Genomic DNA, 20,183 nt, shown 5'->3' on the forward strand with positions numbered 1-20,183 from the left:
TGAACCCAAGCCATCAACTGAACCAGATCCTTCGGCTGAACCTAAACCATCAATTGAAGTAGTACCTTTTAATCAACCCAAATCAATGACCGAAGCAGAACCTTCTCCCGAACCTTCTCCTGAACCAGTGACTGAACCGAATTCTACCAGTGAATTAGAATCCTCGACAAATTCCATAGCGATCGACGATTCAGAATTATTGCATCAACCAGGAATTACTGTTAGCCCTGAAATGCTTGGCGATGCTGAAAATTCTACTGAACACGAATTATCAACTTCATCAACCACAGAAGCAAACATATCCAATGATGAGAAGCCTCACCAAGACACGTCTTCTGTGACTGAAAATTCTATCGATATACAAGATTCTAAGGTGCCAAAGGATTCTTCTTCTACAGGACAAGTGTTTCCTGCTAAAACAGAATCCCCTACCGAATCTGTGACTATGAGTAAAGTGTTCACGGAAACAGTTACCGAATTACCTTCCACTGAATTGCCAAGTGTGACTAAAGCAGTGGAGACCTCACTCGAGGTTTCAACTACGAAGCCTACCATGGAAAAGGAAGTAGTAAACACCATTGCACCTGATGTTCCTACAAGCATGGACTCAGAAACTACGACTCCAATGATGCTTGGGGAGACTACATCTCCAAGTAGCGAAAAACCCATTGATGGAATGATGGACAACGATGAACCACTGCCAGTGATTCCCTTGATGACTGATGATAAAGAACCTGTAACGTCAAATCACACGAGTCCCGAGGATCATTCTGCGAGACCAAGTGCAACAGTGACGGATGCAACGATAATGGAGGACGGTAATGAAGGCAAAACGATGACAACGAGCTCAGTTGAGATGGATAAACAAGGAACACCAAAAGTTGAACAAGTTACTGAAACTAACATGCCACAAGATGAAACAGCTGGGTATACTACAATGAATATAAATAACGACGTATCTGGAGTCACGAACTCTTCGTCAGAAGCTAGTTCTATTGCTCCGTCTAGCACCCAATCATCAGTTCTCGAAGTAGGACCGACTACAAATACCGAGACAACCCGACTCGCAGTGGAAACCAAATCAGAAAACATAACCCAGTCAAATTCCATCGTAGAAAGCAGTAGCACAGAATCAAACAGTGATGGACTTAAATTACAAAATATATCAGCAACAAGTAACGAATCCTCTGCACAACCAGAGCCAACTGTGCATGAAACCAATGAAACCAACGTTATCGAGCATATGCCAACAACTGTCTTCCCCAAGTTACCAAAGAACTTTGGCCACAACGTGGAGCCTCTGATAGAGCCGTTGAAAAATGACACAGACGAGGAGCACATCATGCTGATACCAAAAACTGAGCATGCCACAGAAGTGCATGATCCCCATGCGATTATTCCTCAATTAATTCCCGAGCAAAGCGTTCAATCCTCCAATGGATCATCGGTCGGTGTTCTTGACGGTTCAGCACATCATTCCACTATCCATCCAGAAGAGAACGTAGTGTCCGTGGGTGATTCCGTTCGCTATGAGGACAACTTGGACCACTCGACAAATCACCCTCTACACCCGGCAGTGTTCCCTGAAAACGCAGTCGAGCAGGCAACGGAGAAGTTTGATCCAACTTATGACAAGCACATAGATGACATGTCTCCCTTCTTACCAGATGTTCAGAAGGAGAAGGAAATAAAGAAGGCACCTAGATTGGACAAGGATGAGCAGGATGTCCCTAATCCCTTCGAAGGACACGTTGAAGACGTCGTTACTTACAAGTCTCTAACAGAAATGTCTACCACTGAGCAAACCGTGAATCAAACCGAGCTGAAGGATTCCCTGAACGATGTTCACACGGAAACGCATGGCATTAAGAGGCCTGACGAGCAGGAAGATGAAAATAACACGGTGAAAAGCATAGACATTGGCAATGAAGTGGGACGTGGCTTCAAAAGTGATGGTTTGAACGTTGTTGAAATTAACGACACAGAGTCTGGTATTCAAAATGGACTGAACAACTATGAAATTATTAACAAGCCAGCCAAGGCTGAGGAAGACGTCCTGAATGAACAGGGCGGTAAGTCAGATTCCGAGGAGGACGAAGAGGCACTGAAAGTGGTGCCACTGGAGGAGCAGTTCAAGGAAGTTGAAACGACCGTGAAATACAGTACAGATAAGGACAAATCGGAAACAACAACAGAAGCTAACGTGGTTACGACGATTCCAGTGGAAGAGAACGAGAAACAATCTATAGATTCAGTTGCAAAGAATATTACAACCACTTCCGAGAAACCAGAAGAAAATGCCGTGGAAGATCAGTATAATGACATAACTGATGACACATTGCCCAAGGGATATCAGCAGGACGATTCAGAGATACGCAAGAAAATTAAAGATGAATCCGATAAATTAATAGCAAATAACGACGAAACATCGTTCAAGCCGACAGATGCGCCATCTATAAATGACAAAATAAATGTCACGATAAATGACACCGAGAATACGATGGCTATAATTGGAAACATCCTGGGAAAGCACGCAGAAGATGCCAAATTGACAACGCAGATACCAGTACTACCAATGGAAATACAGCAAGAGATGTCCACAACAGAGAAGATCGAGAGCACTACCGTAACCGAAGAGAATCCTCGAACAGATAACAACACAGAACATCACAGTACGAATGTCAGCATTGAAGATGTCACCACAGTTCAGATTCCAACCACCCACACGATGTCAATGGAAACCAAAACCACTGCTCAGGTACCAATATTACCAGAAGAATTGCAGACCACAGAAAGCGATGCACTGTTGACTACCTCCACTATGAAACCAGATACTCAGATAAAGAATGACGACGTGGAAAACGTGGGTTCTGACAGCGAGCAAGTTGCACGAAAGGACTCACCAAAAGCTATCATCGACGATGACAATAATAATAATACGACAGAGGCACCTAATACAGGACAACAAGTGGATATTCAAAATGATACTGTAGATGACCTGAAGACCAGTGCACTGGAACACATAGGCAACAGAAGCATTCAGAACACGTGGTTACAGACAAATGTCTCGATGTTTAATAGTGTTAATGCGAGTGAGGAAAATGTGACCATGCCATCAGTAAAGATTGTCGAGGAGAATGTGAAGGAAAACGTGACGGAAAATCCAATATCTGAGATTGCTTCTTCGACGTCTAGCAGCGAAACTGTGACCATGAAGGAACTCCACAAGCAAATACTTGGCAATTTCAATATCACAGAGGATGTTAGGCCAGTTACTGAAATACTAGAAGACGATACTGAACCTATAGGGTTTGACTATAGGACACACTTTATCACCACTACACCCAAGAATCTATTACCTGATCTAGACGTCGGAGAGCTGTCAGAGGAAGATTTAAAAGTGATCCCATTGGAGAAGAGTTTAGAAGTGAAGAAGAAATCAGTAGACAAGAAGCCAACTGATAAATACAAATACAAGAAAGAGAAGGAGCTCAATCTGGATGAAAACGAGGGTGAGAATGTATTAACAGAGGTTCCAGAACCAGCTACTGTATTCTTGACCGAGATACCACAGATGGTCACTGAAAAAGAGAAAGCTCAAGGAGCAGTCCATAATGCAACTAGCGCAGATGCTAATACAGAGACAGTGAAATCTACAGAAGAGAACTCTGCACCTGTGCCAAAATTGAAGATCATAGAAACGACCAGTGGATCCAACCAAACGGAAGCTCAGATTTCAGAAATTTCTAGCAGAGCAAGGGAAGATCTCAGTGCCAGGACCAGCATAACGGTACCAGATGCTGCGAAGAAGTATCCCAGCTTCATACCAGTCTCGGAAAGGATCATAGAGCCAGAACCCGTCACCCAACCTTTCGTGATCCTTCGAAACTACCATCTTCAACGATCAAACGTAGACTTTACGACGGAAAAGCCATCGATGATCAGCGTATTTCCCAACGAAGGCCACACAGCCATGGGATCAGGTCAAGCCATCGAACTGGATAACCAGACAGGTTCTCAGCCTTTGGTGTTCCCTACGATTCAATCGTTTGCTGCCCCGACAGGTCAGGTAGCAGACGTAAATCAGATCACGAAGGAACGAAACATGGACACGATTCTATCACCGTCAACCCAGACTAGAATGCCAGACTCCGTAGTAGAAAGCACCAGCCACATCGACGTTTCCTTCCTAGGTCTGTCGCCAAATGTCGTTTTCTCCAAGTGTACAGCTGGTCAGTTCCAGTGTGTAAATGGAACATCGAGAGATGGCGCCTATTGCGTGAAACTGTCGGCAACATGCGACTCTGAGAACGATTGTTCAGACGGTTCCGACGAATTGTACTGCGAAGAAAAAGGTTGTCCCGGAAACTTCCAGTGTGCCAGCGGCCAATGCCTAAAACGTGACCTGGTGTGCAATAAGATCGTGGATTGCGACGACGGAAGCGACGAGAAGAACTGCGAAGAATGGAAGTGTCAGTTTGACGAGTTCAGGTGTCCCAACGGTGAGTTCTTGGAATTTTGTTACACAACAGGTCAATCGATGCAAATCGATATGATAATTATCGATGGAAAAAAGTGAAAGGAGAACTTGGCATAATACGTGACCGACTTAATGGCTTTCCGTTTAATATCTAACTCGGGTTGTGCAACGCAGCAAAGAATATTCTAATCGGATAGATGACGATTTCTTTCCTAGCTCGGGTTATCGGTGTTAACACTTATCGTCACGAGCAAATTGTTTAATCTACCAGGCTATTTACAGGCCAGCAAACGCTTCTGGAAGCTACGTACGTTGAATAAAAGCAATCGTCTAATGGCAATTAGTTGCGGCCATTTGTCCTATCTAATGGACTGCCAATTTGATTTATTTCTCAAGTGTCGTGTTTACTCTACGATATGCCCTAAAAACCAATTGCAGACTAAACTAGAATCGAACTTGGGTTTATCGTCACTTTCACATGCAAGATTGCACCTTCTCCTTTCAAATTACACAAAATCTATCCGGTCTAATTATGGAAATAAAGTGTGCACGTTGGACTGAGACTGCATTGTATAATTAGCAAATGCTCTCGAATGCAACGAGCAAAGTTTATCTGTAGTATAATTATAGCGTAGCATCTGAGTGCATAAATACGAGACAATTTGAATCACAAATGAGTAACGCAATAGATAGAAAAACTGGAGTTGCATTGATTTATGTTCCACTCATTTTTCATTTCAGGAAGATGCATTCCGGGCATCTGGCAATGCGATGGCCGGCCAGATTGCGAGGATCATCGTGACGAGTACAACTGTGCTGAAAGTTGCGGAAACGATGAGTACCTCTGTCCAACAGAGAAGTGGTGTATACCACTGACATGGCACTGTAATGGAATCAGCGAATGTGCTAATGGAGAAGACGAAAAACTATGCGATTGCGCTCTTGATCAGTTCAAATGTCAGACAGGCGGATGTGTGCCGGAAAATCAGGTCTGCGATGGAATAGAACACTGTCCAGATCATTCTGACGAATGGGGCTGTTTAATGACAAATACAACCACAGAGAAAAAGTTAACAGATGGGCAGAAAGACGACGAAATCGGTAGCAATGGTGCTCAAGAATTAAGCGAGAGTTATTTATTGAAAATAAGGTATACATCGAACATTCTGATTAAAGTTGGAAAATGATCCTTTGTTACTTAAGATTGCAACTGATTATTTTGCTGTTGTAAAGATACCAAATGGCACAACAACCTGCTTTTAGTACCCCAATTCATTTTAATACCAATTTACTGTTACATCGTTTCATGAATCTATGGCAATGCGTCTGTTAGAATCCAATAGAACAGCGATATCTCTCTGCTACTTAAAGTATTAAAAGAGTTCTCTTATCACTTCCTCTCGACAAATCCCAAACAGTTCCATTATACTAGAGCACATCCACTCTTATCATACATCAACTCCAAGAGTAATCTAACAACATCCCTCTCTCTCAAAATACCATAATCTCACAATTTTACTTTAAAGTTACTTCGACAATTTGAAACTGCTTTCTGTTTCCCTGATTATATATTAGAAAATACACGAACTACCTATCTCCTCTGTCAAATAACTTTAAATTATTCAACAGATTAATTGATGTTTCCAGACAATACAATGGCGAGTATAGGTTAGTTTGCTCCGACGGATGGAGCGAGGAGTTCAGCAACTCTTATTGCCAGTCCTTAGGATTCGCCGGCTCAGAGATCACAGAGCTGCAAACATGGGACAAAACCCAGAAGATCCTCAGATTAAAATCGAATCCTAATCACCATGCACCGCTGGTCACGAATTTGGAGCAAGTGGAGTTCTGCGTCTCCGACAAGGTCGTGCAGATCTCTTGCCAAGAGTTTTCTTGCGGCTCCCATTATGGCGAAGGACCAACGGCGAGATTGGTCGGAGGAACTCTAGCCAGCGAAGGGGAATTGTCCAGTGTAGCCTTGTTAAAAGAACCTAAACAAGGTGCTGCTTGCACAGCGAGCGTATTGGGCCCTATGCACGCGCTTGCCAGTTACTCCTGTATTCACAGGTATGTAAATGCACAGGTTGAATTAGAGAAGATCGAAATTTGAGTATCCGAGGAGATCGTGAGTATCGAGACATGTTCTTTCTTCTCGCTCAGATATAAACAGAGCAACGGATGGCAGCTTTTCACCGGTGAAAACCTGCTGAAAGCACATCCCGTGAGGAACATCATTCCCTACCCGCAAGTGAAATACAATCAATTCTTGTACAACAACGACATAGCGTTGGTGGAGCTCGAGATGCCACTGAGATTCTCGAGGAATGTCAGCGCTGTCTGTCTTCCGAAACACCCTATTCAGGTAGGAATATTTGGTATCGAGAATGTTTAAGGATACAGGTGTGGAAGAGTGTAACATGTATGCAAACTGTTGATGAATTTTAGCCGAGACAGATATGCGTCATGGTAGGATGGGGATTCTCGGTGAACGGCGAGGTGGACTTGCAGAAATACCTAAATTTCTTGCCATTGCCAACGTTCGACTCCGAAAAGTGCAATGCAACCAGCCATTATGCAGGTTTCATCACCAAGGACAATATATGCGCTGGATTCACTGATACAGACAAAGGACCTTGCTATGTAAGACGCTGTCCCATACGATTTTTAAATTACATCGTCTAATTCCAACTTTTCATGGGAATAATTGAACTAATTAATTTGTCTTGGTATTTTTATTTCTTTCGTTTGTTTGTTTTTCGTTGTTTCAGAACGACGAAGGGGCACCTCTGATGTGCTCCAGTGAATCTGGAGGAGAATCAGCCAGATGGGAAATTCAGGGACTACTCAGTCATCACAGCAGATGCTCAAGGGGTCATCCAGCAATTTACTCCAGCGTAGAGCCAGCCCTATCTTGGTTGCGAAACTCCGTACCCGCTTTGCAGACGCAAAGCTAAAGTGCTATAACGTGATTCTGTTCTTTTTACAAGGATACGCGAGCATTAGATGAATTTTAATTCGTATAAATCGATCACAACGACACACTGAACGAACGAACGAACGATAGAAACTAGAGAAATTCATCAGAGGGGAACTGTCAGGTTGAATATAGAAGTTCCTGTTGAAATTCAAGAAAGGAAAACGATGTACTTAATTTATATCCGTCTGTATTTTCAAACGGTATGTTCCTATTTAAATGCAAAGAACGCGTTCGACGGATAGCAATGCAATGGCGGCCATAATTCGTTCTGCATGAGAAAAAGACGTTCTGAGATGTAAATGATTCCCTGTCTCTACAATATCGATTAATGGGTACTGTAATATTCCATAGCGACTTTTGCACTCATAAGAAAAAAAACAAAGATGACGGAAGTACATATGATTGGCGATACACGATATTTACAATTAAGAAATTTGTAAATACTGTATAAAGTGACTGTTTAATATGCTTAACATTGTAAGAGATTTTTTACAGGTTTAGCGAATTAGGTCTCTTAAGGATGCTGTTTTATAAGTATAAAAAGATGTGAAACGTTTAACATACTTGTCTATTCTGCTGAATACCCAACAGGTTTTATGTAACAATTGTATCTAACAGATTTTTGCTGACATACACTTTGCAGTTTATTATGCCAGACATAAAACAGAGGTGTACTATTACTGATTAGTGTCATGTCTGTGTGAATCATTTAAATCCTGTTATCGAATCCAAAAAGTAACAGCAAAATAAAAATATTTATTGGAAATAAGAGACCATCAAATAAGTGCACCCAATTATTCAATCAACAGTTTGTCTCAGAGATCCTAAGAAAGGATTCCTGAAATGAACAATGGACTAGATTAAGCAATAGATAGGATAAATGTATATAATATATAAGTATTTTAATAAAATACATTGTTACGAAGAGATACAATAATAAAATATGTTTATGTATGCATAGTCACTGATGAATGTGTAAGTATTTTTATATGCTAAGATAAAAAAAATAAATGTATTTTAAATGAATTCAAATCTATCTCATTTTAAACATAAATAATTTTATTCTTAAGATAATAAATAATAATTTTGTTGATATATACAATACATTCTTAATCTAATTCTTTCTTGGGGATCGCTGCAATTTCAGCTGCTGTTATAATATTATCTATAGTGATCAATGATTTGGAAATACTAGTTACTACTTCATTATATTTGGAAAAAACTTCATTTATACGATTATTTAATCCTTGTGTATCTTCATACAACTTTAAATATGACAAATTCAAATCGTTCAGTTTATTACTTAATTCTGGTACATTTTTTAGATGATCAGTTTCTAATATAGGCATTAGTTCCTGCAGCTGTTTCAACATTTCATAGTTTTGTTGGATGTCTGAAGCTGTTGCTGATATAAATTGAAGTTTAGCTTCTGTAGGTATTTCTGAACTTTCAGCAATTGGATCTAGATAATTATTTAACTCTGGTAATCGCTTTACTATTGCATTTGCCTTCTCTCGTCCAGACAGTGCAGATGAAATCAATGTATTTACATGTAAGATGCTATCGAGAACAGGATTTTCCAATGGATTATCATTGACATCAATTGTTTTTGCCAATCCATATATTTGCTTTTCCAACTCCGTGATTCTATCTTCAAGCAATTCAATAGTTGTCATTCTACATGTCAAGGAAAAAAGAAATTATCATATGTCTGTGCATATATCTCCAATGATAAATAACTAGTTAAGTGTAACGGAATGAATTTTCTAGAATTCAAAAAAATATACTTATCTCAACGAATTTTCTGAACACTTATACAACAAAAAATTGAATATATTTTTGTAGAATAAAGGTATAATATCATATAACAATACTTACTTGGATAAATTTCAAAACTATAACTTTGGTTTACACTGCAAATATGTATAAATAACAATATTTGTATGCACAAGAAATAATTCAGAACACAAATTTAAAAAATGAAATCAGGTTAGACCATACGACTACGATCTGAAGTGATGCAATGTACGACTGCTTTCGCATTGCAACTTACTTCAAGATAATCGAAAAAAGGCGCTTAAGCTGAATATATTGATAATCTTTAATTCTTATGCATTTAAAGATTATTATCTTCAACTCTTTTGTAATAATAATATTTGAATAAAGTAAACAATTAAGAAAATAATGTGGTTCTATACTCGAAATTATTTAATTTCAAATAGCTAATACGATCATCTTGGCATAATTTATGACCATTATTTTCAGATTAATTTAAATAAAAATATTACATGTTCAATACATAAAAATGGTATACTTTAATTACTTTTATCAATGAAAAGAAACAAAAGGAAAGAAATAATCATAGTTTTCAAAAATGACCATTCATAACGCAGCTGTGAAACTTACCCGAAACCCTCGACGTAAAAAGACAAAACGTATTGCTTTAAATAGACAGGCAAGAGTAGTACACAAGGATGCATATATAGATGGTTACAGCTGCGTACACTCTGTCAGTTCACACTTTTAAATAAACTCTCGATCTCCCCTCTTCACTTTGAGAAACTGTTACAGACGTATGCTAGACAATGTCCGTAAGAGAACCGCGGCGGACGACTACTATACTGCAAGGCGTGTGGTAGGGGTACGGATCTGTCATGGCTGACGTTCAGTGGGAGAGTAGTTTTAGTCAGACCGCATCAGCGAGCGGTACGTGGTGTGTTTAGTAGTGAAAAAAACATGGGGCACGATAATGGGCAAACGGTTAAGCGAAGAAGGCGTTAGCGAACTCTCGGTCCTAGTAGAGGACGATATATGCGAGAGGTCCGCGACGATGGAGTCACGAGCACGGAGGACTCGGTTACGTAGCGTTGTAGGGATATGTTTGTTTCTCGCGCTCACGGGCATCATTTATCTCGGTTACTTCTGTCCGGATCACGTATGTGCTCTGACAAGTCGCGAGATCAAGGAGTCCGTAAGATTGTCTGAGGGTCTATCCGCTGGTCCCGGCTCCGGTTTGTCTTCCGTCTCCGTCGAATTCGACAAAAATGGCCTGCTCTCGGTACATCCTGCTTTTAGATTGCAGAGTATTCAGGGGAGCCTTGGTTACGACGATATGTTTACCAATGATACCTTCCAATTTGACATCAATGGTCACGATGTCATCGTTTTCTTACATATTCAGAAGACTGGTAAGTAATATTTGCGTTATTGTTTAATTCGTGCTATTTTCCAAAATATTCATGTGCTCATTTCAGTTTCTATTTTTACTTTCTGATTTAATTTATGAAAAATATATAGTTAATCATAAAAGAAAATTTTGTTATATAAAATGCTTACATATTTCTTTTTATTTCTGTCATGATATCATTTCTTTTCCCATGACAATTATATTAATTGGCATATTTATTAAAGTTTGATTATTTAATAATTTGTTTGATGCTTTGTTAACTTCTTAGTGAAAAAAATTGGAAATAACATACAACATGAATTGCATGTATTGAATAGTTTATAGATTGTAAAATATCTGCATAAACATATATTTTTGTTTCATTTTGTACTTTGATTTCTTTGGATGAATGCCAACCAATCCTATGGCTCAATAAAAACAATACAACACCCCTTCTGACCATTGTACAACTGAATCTTTGCATTATTCATCAGGCACTGTGAAACCTCCAAGCTCTATCTTAGAATGAGAAAGAACAATTCAGGGATGTTGTCTTGTTTAATATGCTATGCATGCATATCCCTGTTTCCTTTTTGTTTTCCATGTGCATGCTTCCCATAAGCTTTTCTTTATCAAGATACATAATAATAGGGTATGCATGTTAGAAATATTTGTTAAATTATTGATACATAGGTATAAAATAATAGTACTATTAAAGAAATAAAAAAAAAAAAGTGGTTCTAATACATTTGTGAATTATATTTATTAATTTTTAAATATTTTTGTGTTACAGGGGGTACATTATTTGGGAAACATTTAGTTCGAGATCTGGATCTGCAAAGACCATGTTCTTGTCAAAGAAAGCGCAAGCGTTGTTTTTGTTTCCGTCCAAATCGCAATGAAAATTGGCTTTTTTCACGATATTCCACTGGTTGGAAATGCGGTCTACATGCTGACTGGACAGAATTGACTAGTTGCGTTGATACTGAGTTAAATAAAATTGAAGGGGATGGGATAAAACGTAGATATTTCTATATAACTATAATAAGGGATCCTGTTGCACGGTATTTGTCTGAGTTTAGACATGTACAACGAGGTGCAACATGGAGAGGAGCTCGTCATTGGTGTGGAGGAACCCAAGCAAATATACCACAATGTTATCCTGGATCTAGTTGGCAAGGGGTTTCTTTAGAGCAGGTAATATTATATTACAAATTTTAATCATATTTAGTAATTTGGAAGCATTTCTGTATGTTAGTATTCTCATAAATTCATAACAGTAATTTCTTTCATGAGTAAAATTTTAAGTATGTTATCTAAAAGGCTTTCATATTTAGAAACACATTAAGATAAGTATTTTTCCTTATCTTGAGTCTCTGTTTTTTCTTCTTTAAATAGATGTAATATTTCCTCTTTTGCTTAGATATCTTCCTTTTTATGAAAGCAGCAATTACGGTTTTAATATAATAATTTAAAATATACAAAAATTTGTTTACATTTATATTGGATAATAAATATTACATATCTAATCCATAGATATCTAATCCATAGGTAAAAATCATATAATGACAATAGAATAAAATTTTATTTACAAATTCAAATCCTTTTGACAAACAACATTATTATTTATGTAGTTTATGGCGTGTCCATATAATTTGGCAAGCAACCGTCAAACAAGAATGTTGGCTGATCTATCAATTGTTGGTTGTTACAATTCTACGCTCAGCAGCTTGGAGAGAGACCGTCTCATGTTGGCTAGCGCTAAGCACAATTTGCAATTCATGCCTTTCTTCATGTTGACTGAATACCAAAAAGTAAGAACTAATCTTTTTGTTGACAATTAAATGTGCATGTTCATATGTTCTTGCATTATCATATATTGCTATAATAATCTTTATCAACTGGTTTTAGAAAATAGCTTTAATTGCATTTATTGTTTTCTGATATAATGTAAACCTGTTGAAAATGTTTTTAATATTTTATCTTAACATATTAACGTTATTAATTTTGTATGCTTCGATTTATTTCTAAAATTTTATTCATCAACTGTTCAAACTTTAGAAGAGATCATTTTGGCTTCTAAGTTGGCCGTCTGTATTAACAAGACATTTTATGTTATACCCGTGAATCATCTGTTGGAAAGTAGCTTTTAATGTAAATATTTGTCTTACCCACCGTACATGGCCGATGAATATGCTTGTAAACATTCCACGCTTTTAACGTTTCTGTTTTGAAGAATCTCTTTCTCATTTAAATAGCATGAATATTATATTTTCATGTCATTATTATCTAATTAAATTTAATATGTTCATAATATATTTAATATTATAAAATAAAAGAATATTGACAAACGGATGAGAAACATAAAATGAAGAGATTGTATAACTTCTTTCTTATATAAGCCAATACTTTTTTTATTAGTTTTTAGTACTGTCTAACTCTGACCTCTTTGCTAGTCGTAGCTCGTAGTTTGATATGGTATTTTTGACATTGCATGCATAATGACTTTACGTTGTTACGTTTACAATTTAATAAAAGAAAATTCATAGGTTATAAATTGTTACTTTGAATATCATAAAATACATTCGAATTTATAATGAAACAAAAAGGATAATTACTTATTTATAAATACATAAAATAAACTTTATTTCTATGAGCTTTTATTTTTAGGGAAAAAAGAGAAAAAAAAACATTTAATGCAATTACTAAACTTCATGAAGTTTAAAAATTGTCTTGATAATGTTTTAAAATTAGTAATGTACGTATCTATAATCAAAAATATTTAAAAATGATTCTTTCTTAAATAAAGCTTCATTCGTGTAAAAAAAAATGTTCATTCTATTTCGATTTATTTTTCTACGTGATTTATCACTTTTTCAATTTTCCCGCGAAATCTATTAAGCATTATATAAAATTCATTAAACGGTTCATTTTCTCACATTCTGTAATAGGCGTAAATATTATAAACCTAACTTAAAATCGAATAGGTGGGACAATATTCCTTTGAAGAAACATTTGGAATGAGATTTGCCGTTGCGTTTGAACAACATAACGCGACCTTCAGCGCTACAACAATGGCTACTTTAAGCGCGGAACAGTTAGATGCTGTGCGTAGATTAAACAGACTAGATCTGGAACTTTATGATTTCGCAAAGAATCTTGCGTTTCAAAGGTTCAAACGACTTAGAGATCGCGACCCATACTTTGTACAACGATTTCAACACCTTGGAGAATTACCTTCTAGGCAAAGTGCAACGGAATTCAATTGGGATTCTGTCATAGAAGATACTACAGATGTTGAATGATATGTAAGTATATTACTGATGGATACTATCGATGCTTTGCATTCATAGCTAAGTGGAAAGAAGTTGTTCTGAATCTGAGCATCTCAGGGAATCACCCTTGAAAGAAATAAGTTTTACATAGAATTATTATGTGCAGTTACCTGCATAGAACTTACCAAAAGTGTTTATAGAAAATAACGTGGATAAGACCAAAGAGAGCTCAGAGGGGATCTTGGAGTAACCCTTGTAATCCTCTTTCAGTTGCTATATATAAAACAAATATATAATCACACAAATTTTTTAATAATTTTTACAATGGTTATCAATTTTTTTTAGAGTTCTTCCATTCAATATAACTTTTGCTTATAATAATATATTTAAGCTTAATCTCTGTTAATGTTTTTACTTTGTACAAGATAATTTGCAAACAGTTTTGTGTGCTATAAAGTGAATTTTCAAAAAAGCACTATAATTATATTTTGTGTGCATACTTACATAAAAAAAACTTAATAGATTTAGACAAAAATATTAATTTTAAAATGTTCTGCAAAAGTATAAATGTTTAATATTTTATATGATACTCAGTATTTTACGTGTATTTGCATTAGTATTTTCTCAAATGTGATAAAACTTAATTACATATTTTACTAATTAAAATTACTGATGTGGATTACAATACATATTCCCTTTATTTTATTTTCTTACTTTTACAATTATATTCATAATAATAAATTTGTCTTTGTAAATCTATTTATAATAAAAGATAATTAAAAAATGGATTTACTTTTGATATATACTGTAAATTTTACAGTAATATTTTTAATCATCATTTTATCATGAATTGAAAGTATCATTTAAAATATAATAAGTATAGCTATTTTGAAAGAAATTTGAACAAAACGAACTGTTTCTTGCTTTAAAATTGTATCAAAGGTTATAAATTAGATCACAATCTATATTCCTAATAACATGTGAAGGAGATAATAAAAATAACATATACAACATGTATAAAAATCTCTAATTATAATGATTTTCAATGGAAGTACATATAAATATTGCAAATTAATTTTGTAAATATATCTAAAAGTCTATATTTTTTAATAGGATCATTTGCAGTGTTATTTGAATAAAGTGGTATTAGATTTAATAAAGGCGATCAATATAGTTTAAGCGATAAAACGTTCATGTGATTGTAGGAATGAATGGTCATTGGATAAACGTGTTTAATATTAGATGCTGATTACACTGTTCAACAAATTTTAACTTTTTCTCAAGTCTGCAATATTCATTGTGTAATTCTTGTAGAATTTAATTTCCTGAAAACAAATTCGTAATCGAGCTGACATTGTCACTCTCAGTTTTCGAAAAATGTGTTTTTTTAAAACCGTATGATATTTAGCTAAAATGAAGTATTATACAAAAGTAAGACGTTAGGAGGTTCATTCTTGTCTTAAAAGTTAGGTGAGAGTATCCCAAGTTTATCAATGTCAATAATTATAATTATTTGTGTTTCCGAATATTTATAATTGATCGCCAAAATTTAAAACTAAGTCGTCGAGCGTACTTTCTACGCACTATTCTTGCATTTTTACAAACATTTCTTTATGCAGCACGAATTTGCTATAGGGCATCGTATCCTGTAGACTTTTCTGACGAGGGAATCACGGAACAGAACTGTCGAAGTAGTTTGTAATTACATTCGATCGAGAAAATGTTCGTCGAGAAGATTAAAATTCGTGTTGAACAGTGTTATTTAACAGTTTAACTGGTCACAAAGGTAATTTTATTTTAATAAACATTTCTTTTGTTAAAATTATTTTATACTAATTCATAGCCTATATACAAAAATTGAGTATCAAATTTACTTAATACATTTTTCGTCAGAAATTCATAATCGTTACGTTGAAAATCAAAAGTAAATTGCATTAAGTATATACGATCGTGTGCTTATTTGATGTATTAGAATTACACGTGCAATAAGACTCAATGGGTTACCATTATAAATATTTCATATTATCCAGTCATGAAATAAATGTAATATAACCTATATATATTAGATATATTAAGTAGTTGCAAATGCAAATGCTCTCTAGCCGCGTATTCAGTTGCGCAAATGATTCACGAATATTTACGAACCTCTTCAGCAGTTGAATGAGATACAAAATACAAACAAACAAACGAAAATATTCACGAGTGCTTATGAATATTGTCGATATTCTAAATAAAATTTCTTCATATTTGCGCTTATTGGAATCAAAAGAATACCGTGTATAAATATGTTCGTTAAATGATGTAAATGATCGTTATAATTGTTCAATTCGCTCACAAATTTTTATGGATGTATTAAACAACAACTGAATATGTGGCTTTTAATACTATTGGTCTTCTGCATAATTACCATATTTATATTGTAAGTTGAATTGTAAAATCAGTGCCATGAGTGATATAAAACAAATTGATCAGTTTTTTTAGCTTTGCTATTACAAATGATTTATATCAATTAGAAAAGTATTTCATCTTTTCTAAGAATTATTCATAAATTTCAGGCTCTTCATGGCCTAAGTTAAGTGTTTTTTTGTTAACTTATGGATGATAATAGTATCAATTTGATTTTAACAAAGTTTCTGTATGATGTTTCTGAAACATTATTTAATGGCATAAATAAAAATGAATTTGGTACTATTATCATTCACAAGTGAATAACTTGTGAACAATCTACTTATAGATACACAGACACATGAAGACACTTACACATATATAATATTAAGCATACAATATGATAAATGATAATGATCATTTAAAAATAATATTAAGGACCAAAGATTTAATAAGTTTTTACGAAAATGCAGAGAGCTTATTATAAGCAATTGTAAAAAGGAAACTTTTTATATGTTCTTAAACAAAATAATCATTACAATTGCAATAAGTACTGTCAAAGATGATAAAAGATGTACTGCCGAATCTTTACACTTGATATATAGGTACAATAATTAGGAATATACTACTTGGATGAAACAGAAAATGATCTTTTAAGCAATCATTACACAGAAACAGATTTTTAACAATATATTACTATTTTCGCATACTTGCCTTTATTATATGTTAACACTCGAAATAACTCATAAATAACCGAACTTAAATCACACAGGGTGGGCAGTATTTTAAAATTAATGTAAAAAATTTAGAAACAACTAGTATTTTATCAATTTTTTAGGTTTCACTAATTACATATATATTTCTGTCATTTTTTATCATACATATTGAAGTGTTTTTCTCATGAAATGTGCAATTGAATGCTTGTGACTCTTTGTAAACGTTTATGAGGTTGACAGATATTTGAGTATTTGCATGAACAGCATTGTAAAAATAAACACATACTCATCAGATTAGCGTGAATGAAAGGATTAGCTTTAATATGTAATGAAATTTCTAGCATAATATTAAGTTGTAACAAACAGAAACTAATAATGAGAACAAAAAGCCATGACAGTAGCCTAATAAAGCAAAATATAGGCCTAAGCCAATGGTACCTTATGTAAGCCAGTGTACATACCATACCATTAAATCATTAAGGAACAATAAATTGTTGTGTACACAATATTATATACAATCTTATACAGACATATATAAATACATAAATATATATATATATATTATATATAGAAATATTATATGTAAGTTGTACACATATTTAAAATTATGTTATTTGATTATTAAGCAATTATATAAAATAAAGTAGTTATTTTAAGATATACCAAATTTAAGCCAAAATTGGTCTATGTTACGTATGTTAATACTAGTACGATATTGTAAGCAATAATTCTTGTAAACACTTTTCTAAAGGTATAATAGAAAAGAAAGATAAAGACAAGATATAAATTAAAATGTTTATTTTGCAATTGTTAATTAAATATATTTGTACATTATTATCAAGAGAAATATTTCTTATTCGTAAAATTATGTTTTAAGAATTTTTGTCTAAATTAGAATAATTTTTGATTCTGTATTTTTATGTTAGACAAATATAGGATGGACATTAAATGCTTTGTGTGTCAAATTATAAAGAGATTGACACTGATGTAATAGTATTTTTTGCTAGAGTAATGATTGCTCTAACATGATTTTTTCAAAACCTGTAGGTGGAGGATGAATAAAATTATCCACAATTAAATCTAAAATGGCCCCGTCGTACACTACAAAGAAAGATTAATATTTGTTTTAACCTATTAGAACATTATTAAATTCCTTTAGCTGCAAATAATTACCATAGAGTACTGGATATACAGTTCCTTTTATGCCCATAATGGGCGTACCTATTGGTTCTCCATTTAAGTAGAAATTAAGCTCTATGTGGTCATAAGACACACCCTGATGAACAAAAGATTATTTACTTATAAATTGACATCTTCCTATAAATTGGTACTTACTATAACATCTCCTTCTTGAATGTGATTTGGAACTGTATATATTTCTTGCTGGTTATGCCTTATAACAGAATCAAAATTAAGAGCCCAACTTTCCTTGTCGTTTCCTCCAATAATAACATTGAGATCTGTAGACCTTGTGGCTAATCCGATAGCCCATATACCACATTGTTGTATTTTAACTTCAAAATAACTTTTACTTTGGACAAGAGGAGCATTTGTTAAGGCACCACCATGACCACACAGTCTTAGACCATTTTTTACTATCACAACTTCATGTCCTGCACCAATTTGATAATATGTTTCTTAAGCACTGTTATTTTTTAAAAGGTTTTTTATCGCTAGTAGAAAATATGTAAAAACCGAATTTTTATCGACCGCAATAAATCATCATTAATGCTAAACACATATCCTTATCTCTAGGAACGCGTAAAAATGTTAATTTTATGTAAATATGATGATACATATATCGTTAAGATTTTCAGACATCGTTATTACCGTCATTTCGATACTAAAAATAAGAATTACCCATGTAAGACGTGTCTAAAGATATAGGATTTGGTGTTTGAGTTGCGGCAAAGCCAAGGCCATCAAAACAGTTTCTTAAACAGCAAAACATCATCATTGTTTCCTTTTCTTTACGGTCTGTTTAGATGAACGAACGCAGCACCGTGACACTTTAAGAAGGAAAATTTCTTTTCCTCCTGTAGAATGAAACGAACGACACGCGATATTTACTTCAATTACACTGGAAACCTTAAACACCGTATAACACTTAGATATAATAGTAAGTTAGTGCTGTTCATATTTTAACGTAGAGGTTGAACTTTCAGTTTCAGTGTGTAGGTAGACTATGCGTAGATGGCAGAAAATGGCTTCCTTTAAAATTTATGCAATCAATATTTAATTGTTATTTATTTTGTATCGAAATGTTTCATTTTTCGTTAAATTTAATGTTAGTAACTTTTCTTTTAACTTTAATCAGTTTCGTGATAGGAACTAGAAAATGTGATATATTACGCGTGTAAAATTTAAGGTTATGTTTACTCGCCGCATGGTATACAACCTTCTGTCCTAATAAATTTTCACGTGTATTAATCACAAGTATGGATAAATTTTATTACAAATGGAATAATTTCAAAGTTTATCGAATATCTTAAACGTCATGAACTATAACATAATAAAAAATAGAAATGTGTTTAACAAGGAAAGAAAGTAGAGACTTTTTATTACCAAAGTGGTATTTATTTACTTATTTTATACAACAAAAAATTTCTATATCCGACTGGGATACAACATCTGTAATAAAATAACAATATTAGTAAATTCATGATTTTACTCCATACAAATAAGCAAATAATGGAATAACTTACAATTCTTATACGATGACCCATAGCTTTAGCTGGCAGATTCTTCATAAATTTAGCACGTACCGAACCACTGGTTCCATGTGGCCGGGTTACCTTACCCCAAATAGCTCTAACTTTTGTTTTCCTGCCTTTTTTACCAGGAACAGGTGTCTTATTCTTTGCCTGCAAATCAATAACATATTAATTACTATTCTTGCATGTTACAATATAAAATTCAAATAAAGTACTTCAGAAACTGTAATAAACATTACCTTATATACATAAACACATCGTTTTCCTACATAAAAATCTGAATCCACTTTAGTTCTAGCTCCTTCAACTTTAAGTAGTGCTGTGTGTTCATGTTGATTACGTAGGCCTCGTTTATAACCAGTAAAAATTGCCTTAGCATAAAGACGTCCATGCCTTTTAAGAGGTCTTCTTTTAAAAGAAGGAAGTTCTCCTACTTTTGGATATTTGGCTTTTTTCGTTTTAGCTTTAGG

At 34.5% G+C, this 20,183-nt stretch overlaps 5 protein-coding genes across 6 annotated transcripts in view; 2 read left to right on the plus strand and 3 right to left on the minus strand.

Annotated features, from left to right (window-relative positions):
- Positions 1-8,271, plus strand: part of LOC108547707 (titin homolog) — a 102,361-nt gene extending 94,090 nt beyond the window's left edge. Inside the window, exons 6-11 of the mRNA XM_017900331.1 lie at positions 2-4,502; positions 5,222-5,630; positions 6,128-6,547; positions 6,641-6,842; positions 6,926-7,120; positions 7,249-8,271. Of these exons, the coding sequence (XP_017755820.1) occupies positions 2-4,502; positions 5,222-5,630; positions 6,128-6,547; positions 6,641-6,842; positions 6,926-7,120; positions 7,249-7,434 (5,913 nt within the window). The 3' untranslated portion in view covers positions 7,435-8,271. The remainder of the gene's footprint in view (position 1; positions 4,503-5,221; positions 5,631-6,127; positions 6,548-6,640; positions 6,843-6,925; positions 7,121-7,248) is intronic.
- A 295-nt stretch (positions 8,272-8,566) lies between these two features.
- LOC108547717 (dynactin subunit 3) lies at positions 8,567-9,486 on the minus strand. Its single transcript, XM_017900345.1, has 2 exons — positions 9,336-9,486; positions 8,567-9,134 (listed from the first exon to the last, which is right to left on the minus strand). Exon 2 carries the CDS (start codon positions 9,131-9,133, stop codon positions 8,567-8,569), a length of 567 nt encoding a protein of 188 aa, XP_017755834.1. The 5' UTR covers position 9,134; positions 9,336-9,486.
- Positions 9,487-9,881: 395 nt separating this feature from the next.
- On the plus strand, positions 9,882-16,224 carry Hs6st (heparan sulfate 6-O-sulfotransferase). 2 transcript variants are annotated; one of them, XM_017900335.1, is made up of 5 exons: positions 9,882-10,645; positions 11,417-11,820; positions 12,258-12,437; positions 13,611-13,931; positions 15,534-16,224. In XM_017900335.1, the coding sequence occupies exons 1-4, from the start codon at positions 10,207-10,209 to the stop codon at positions 13,926-13,928; spliced, it is 1,341 nt and encodes a 446-aa protein (XP_017755824.1). In that variant the 5' UTR covers positions 9,882-10,206; the 3' UTR covers positions 13,929-13,931; positions 15,534-16,224. The 2 variants fall into 2 exon arrangements, with proteins under 2 accessions (XP_017755824.1, XP_017755822.1); XM_017900333.1 differs by lacking the exon at positions 15,534-16,224 and having other exon boundaries at positions 13,611-14,194.
- A 1,692-nt stretch (positions 16,225-17,916) lies between these two features.
- Positions 17,917-19,157, minus strand: LOC108547699 (SPRY domain-containing protein 7). The gene is made up of 4 exons (XM_017900322.1): positions 18,860-19,157; positions 18,335-18,612; positions 18,173-18,275; positions 17,917-18,100 (listed from the first exon to the last, which is right to left on the minus strand). The coding sequence occupies exons 1-4, from the start codon at positions 18,954-18,956 to the stop codon at positions 18,003-18,005; spliced, it is 576 nt and encodes a 191-aa protein (XP_017755811.1). The 5' UTR covers positions 18,957-19,157; the 3' UTR covers positions 17,917-18,002.
- Positions 19,158-19,561: 404 nt separating this feature from the next.
- RpL35A (ribosomal protein L35A) lies at positions 19,562-20,183 on the minus strand (the record flags this gene model as incomplete). The annotated part of the gene is made up of 3 exons (XM_017900290.1): positions 19,562-19,630; positions 19,705-19,863; positions 19,953-20,183. Coding segments are annotated over 3 exons (414 nt in total), but the record flags the coding sequence as incomplete, so codon positions are not given.

This window comes from Eufriesea mexicana, unplaced genomic scaffold (genome assembly GCF_001483705.2).
Source record: "Eufriesea mexicana isolate 0111107269 unplaced genomic scaffold, ASM148370v2 scaffold1140, whole genome shotgun sequence".
Taxonomy (NCBI): Eukaryota; Metazoa; Arthropoda; class Insecta; order Hymenoptera; family Apidae; genus Eufriesea; species Eufriesea mexicana.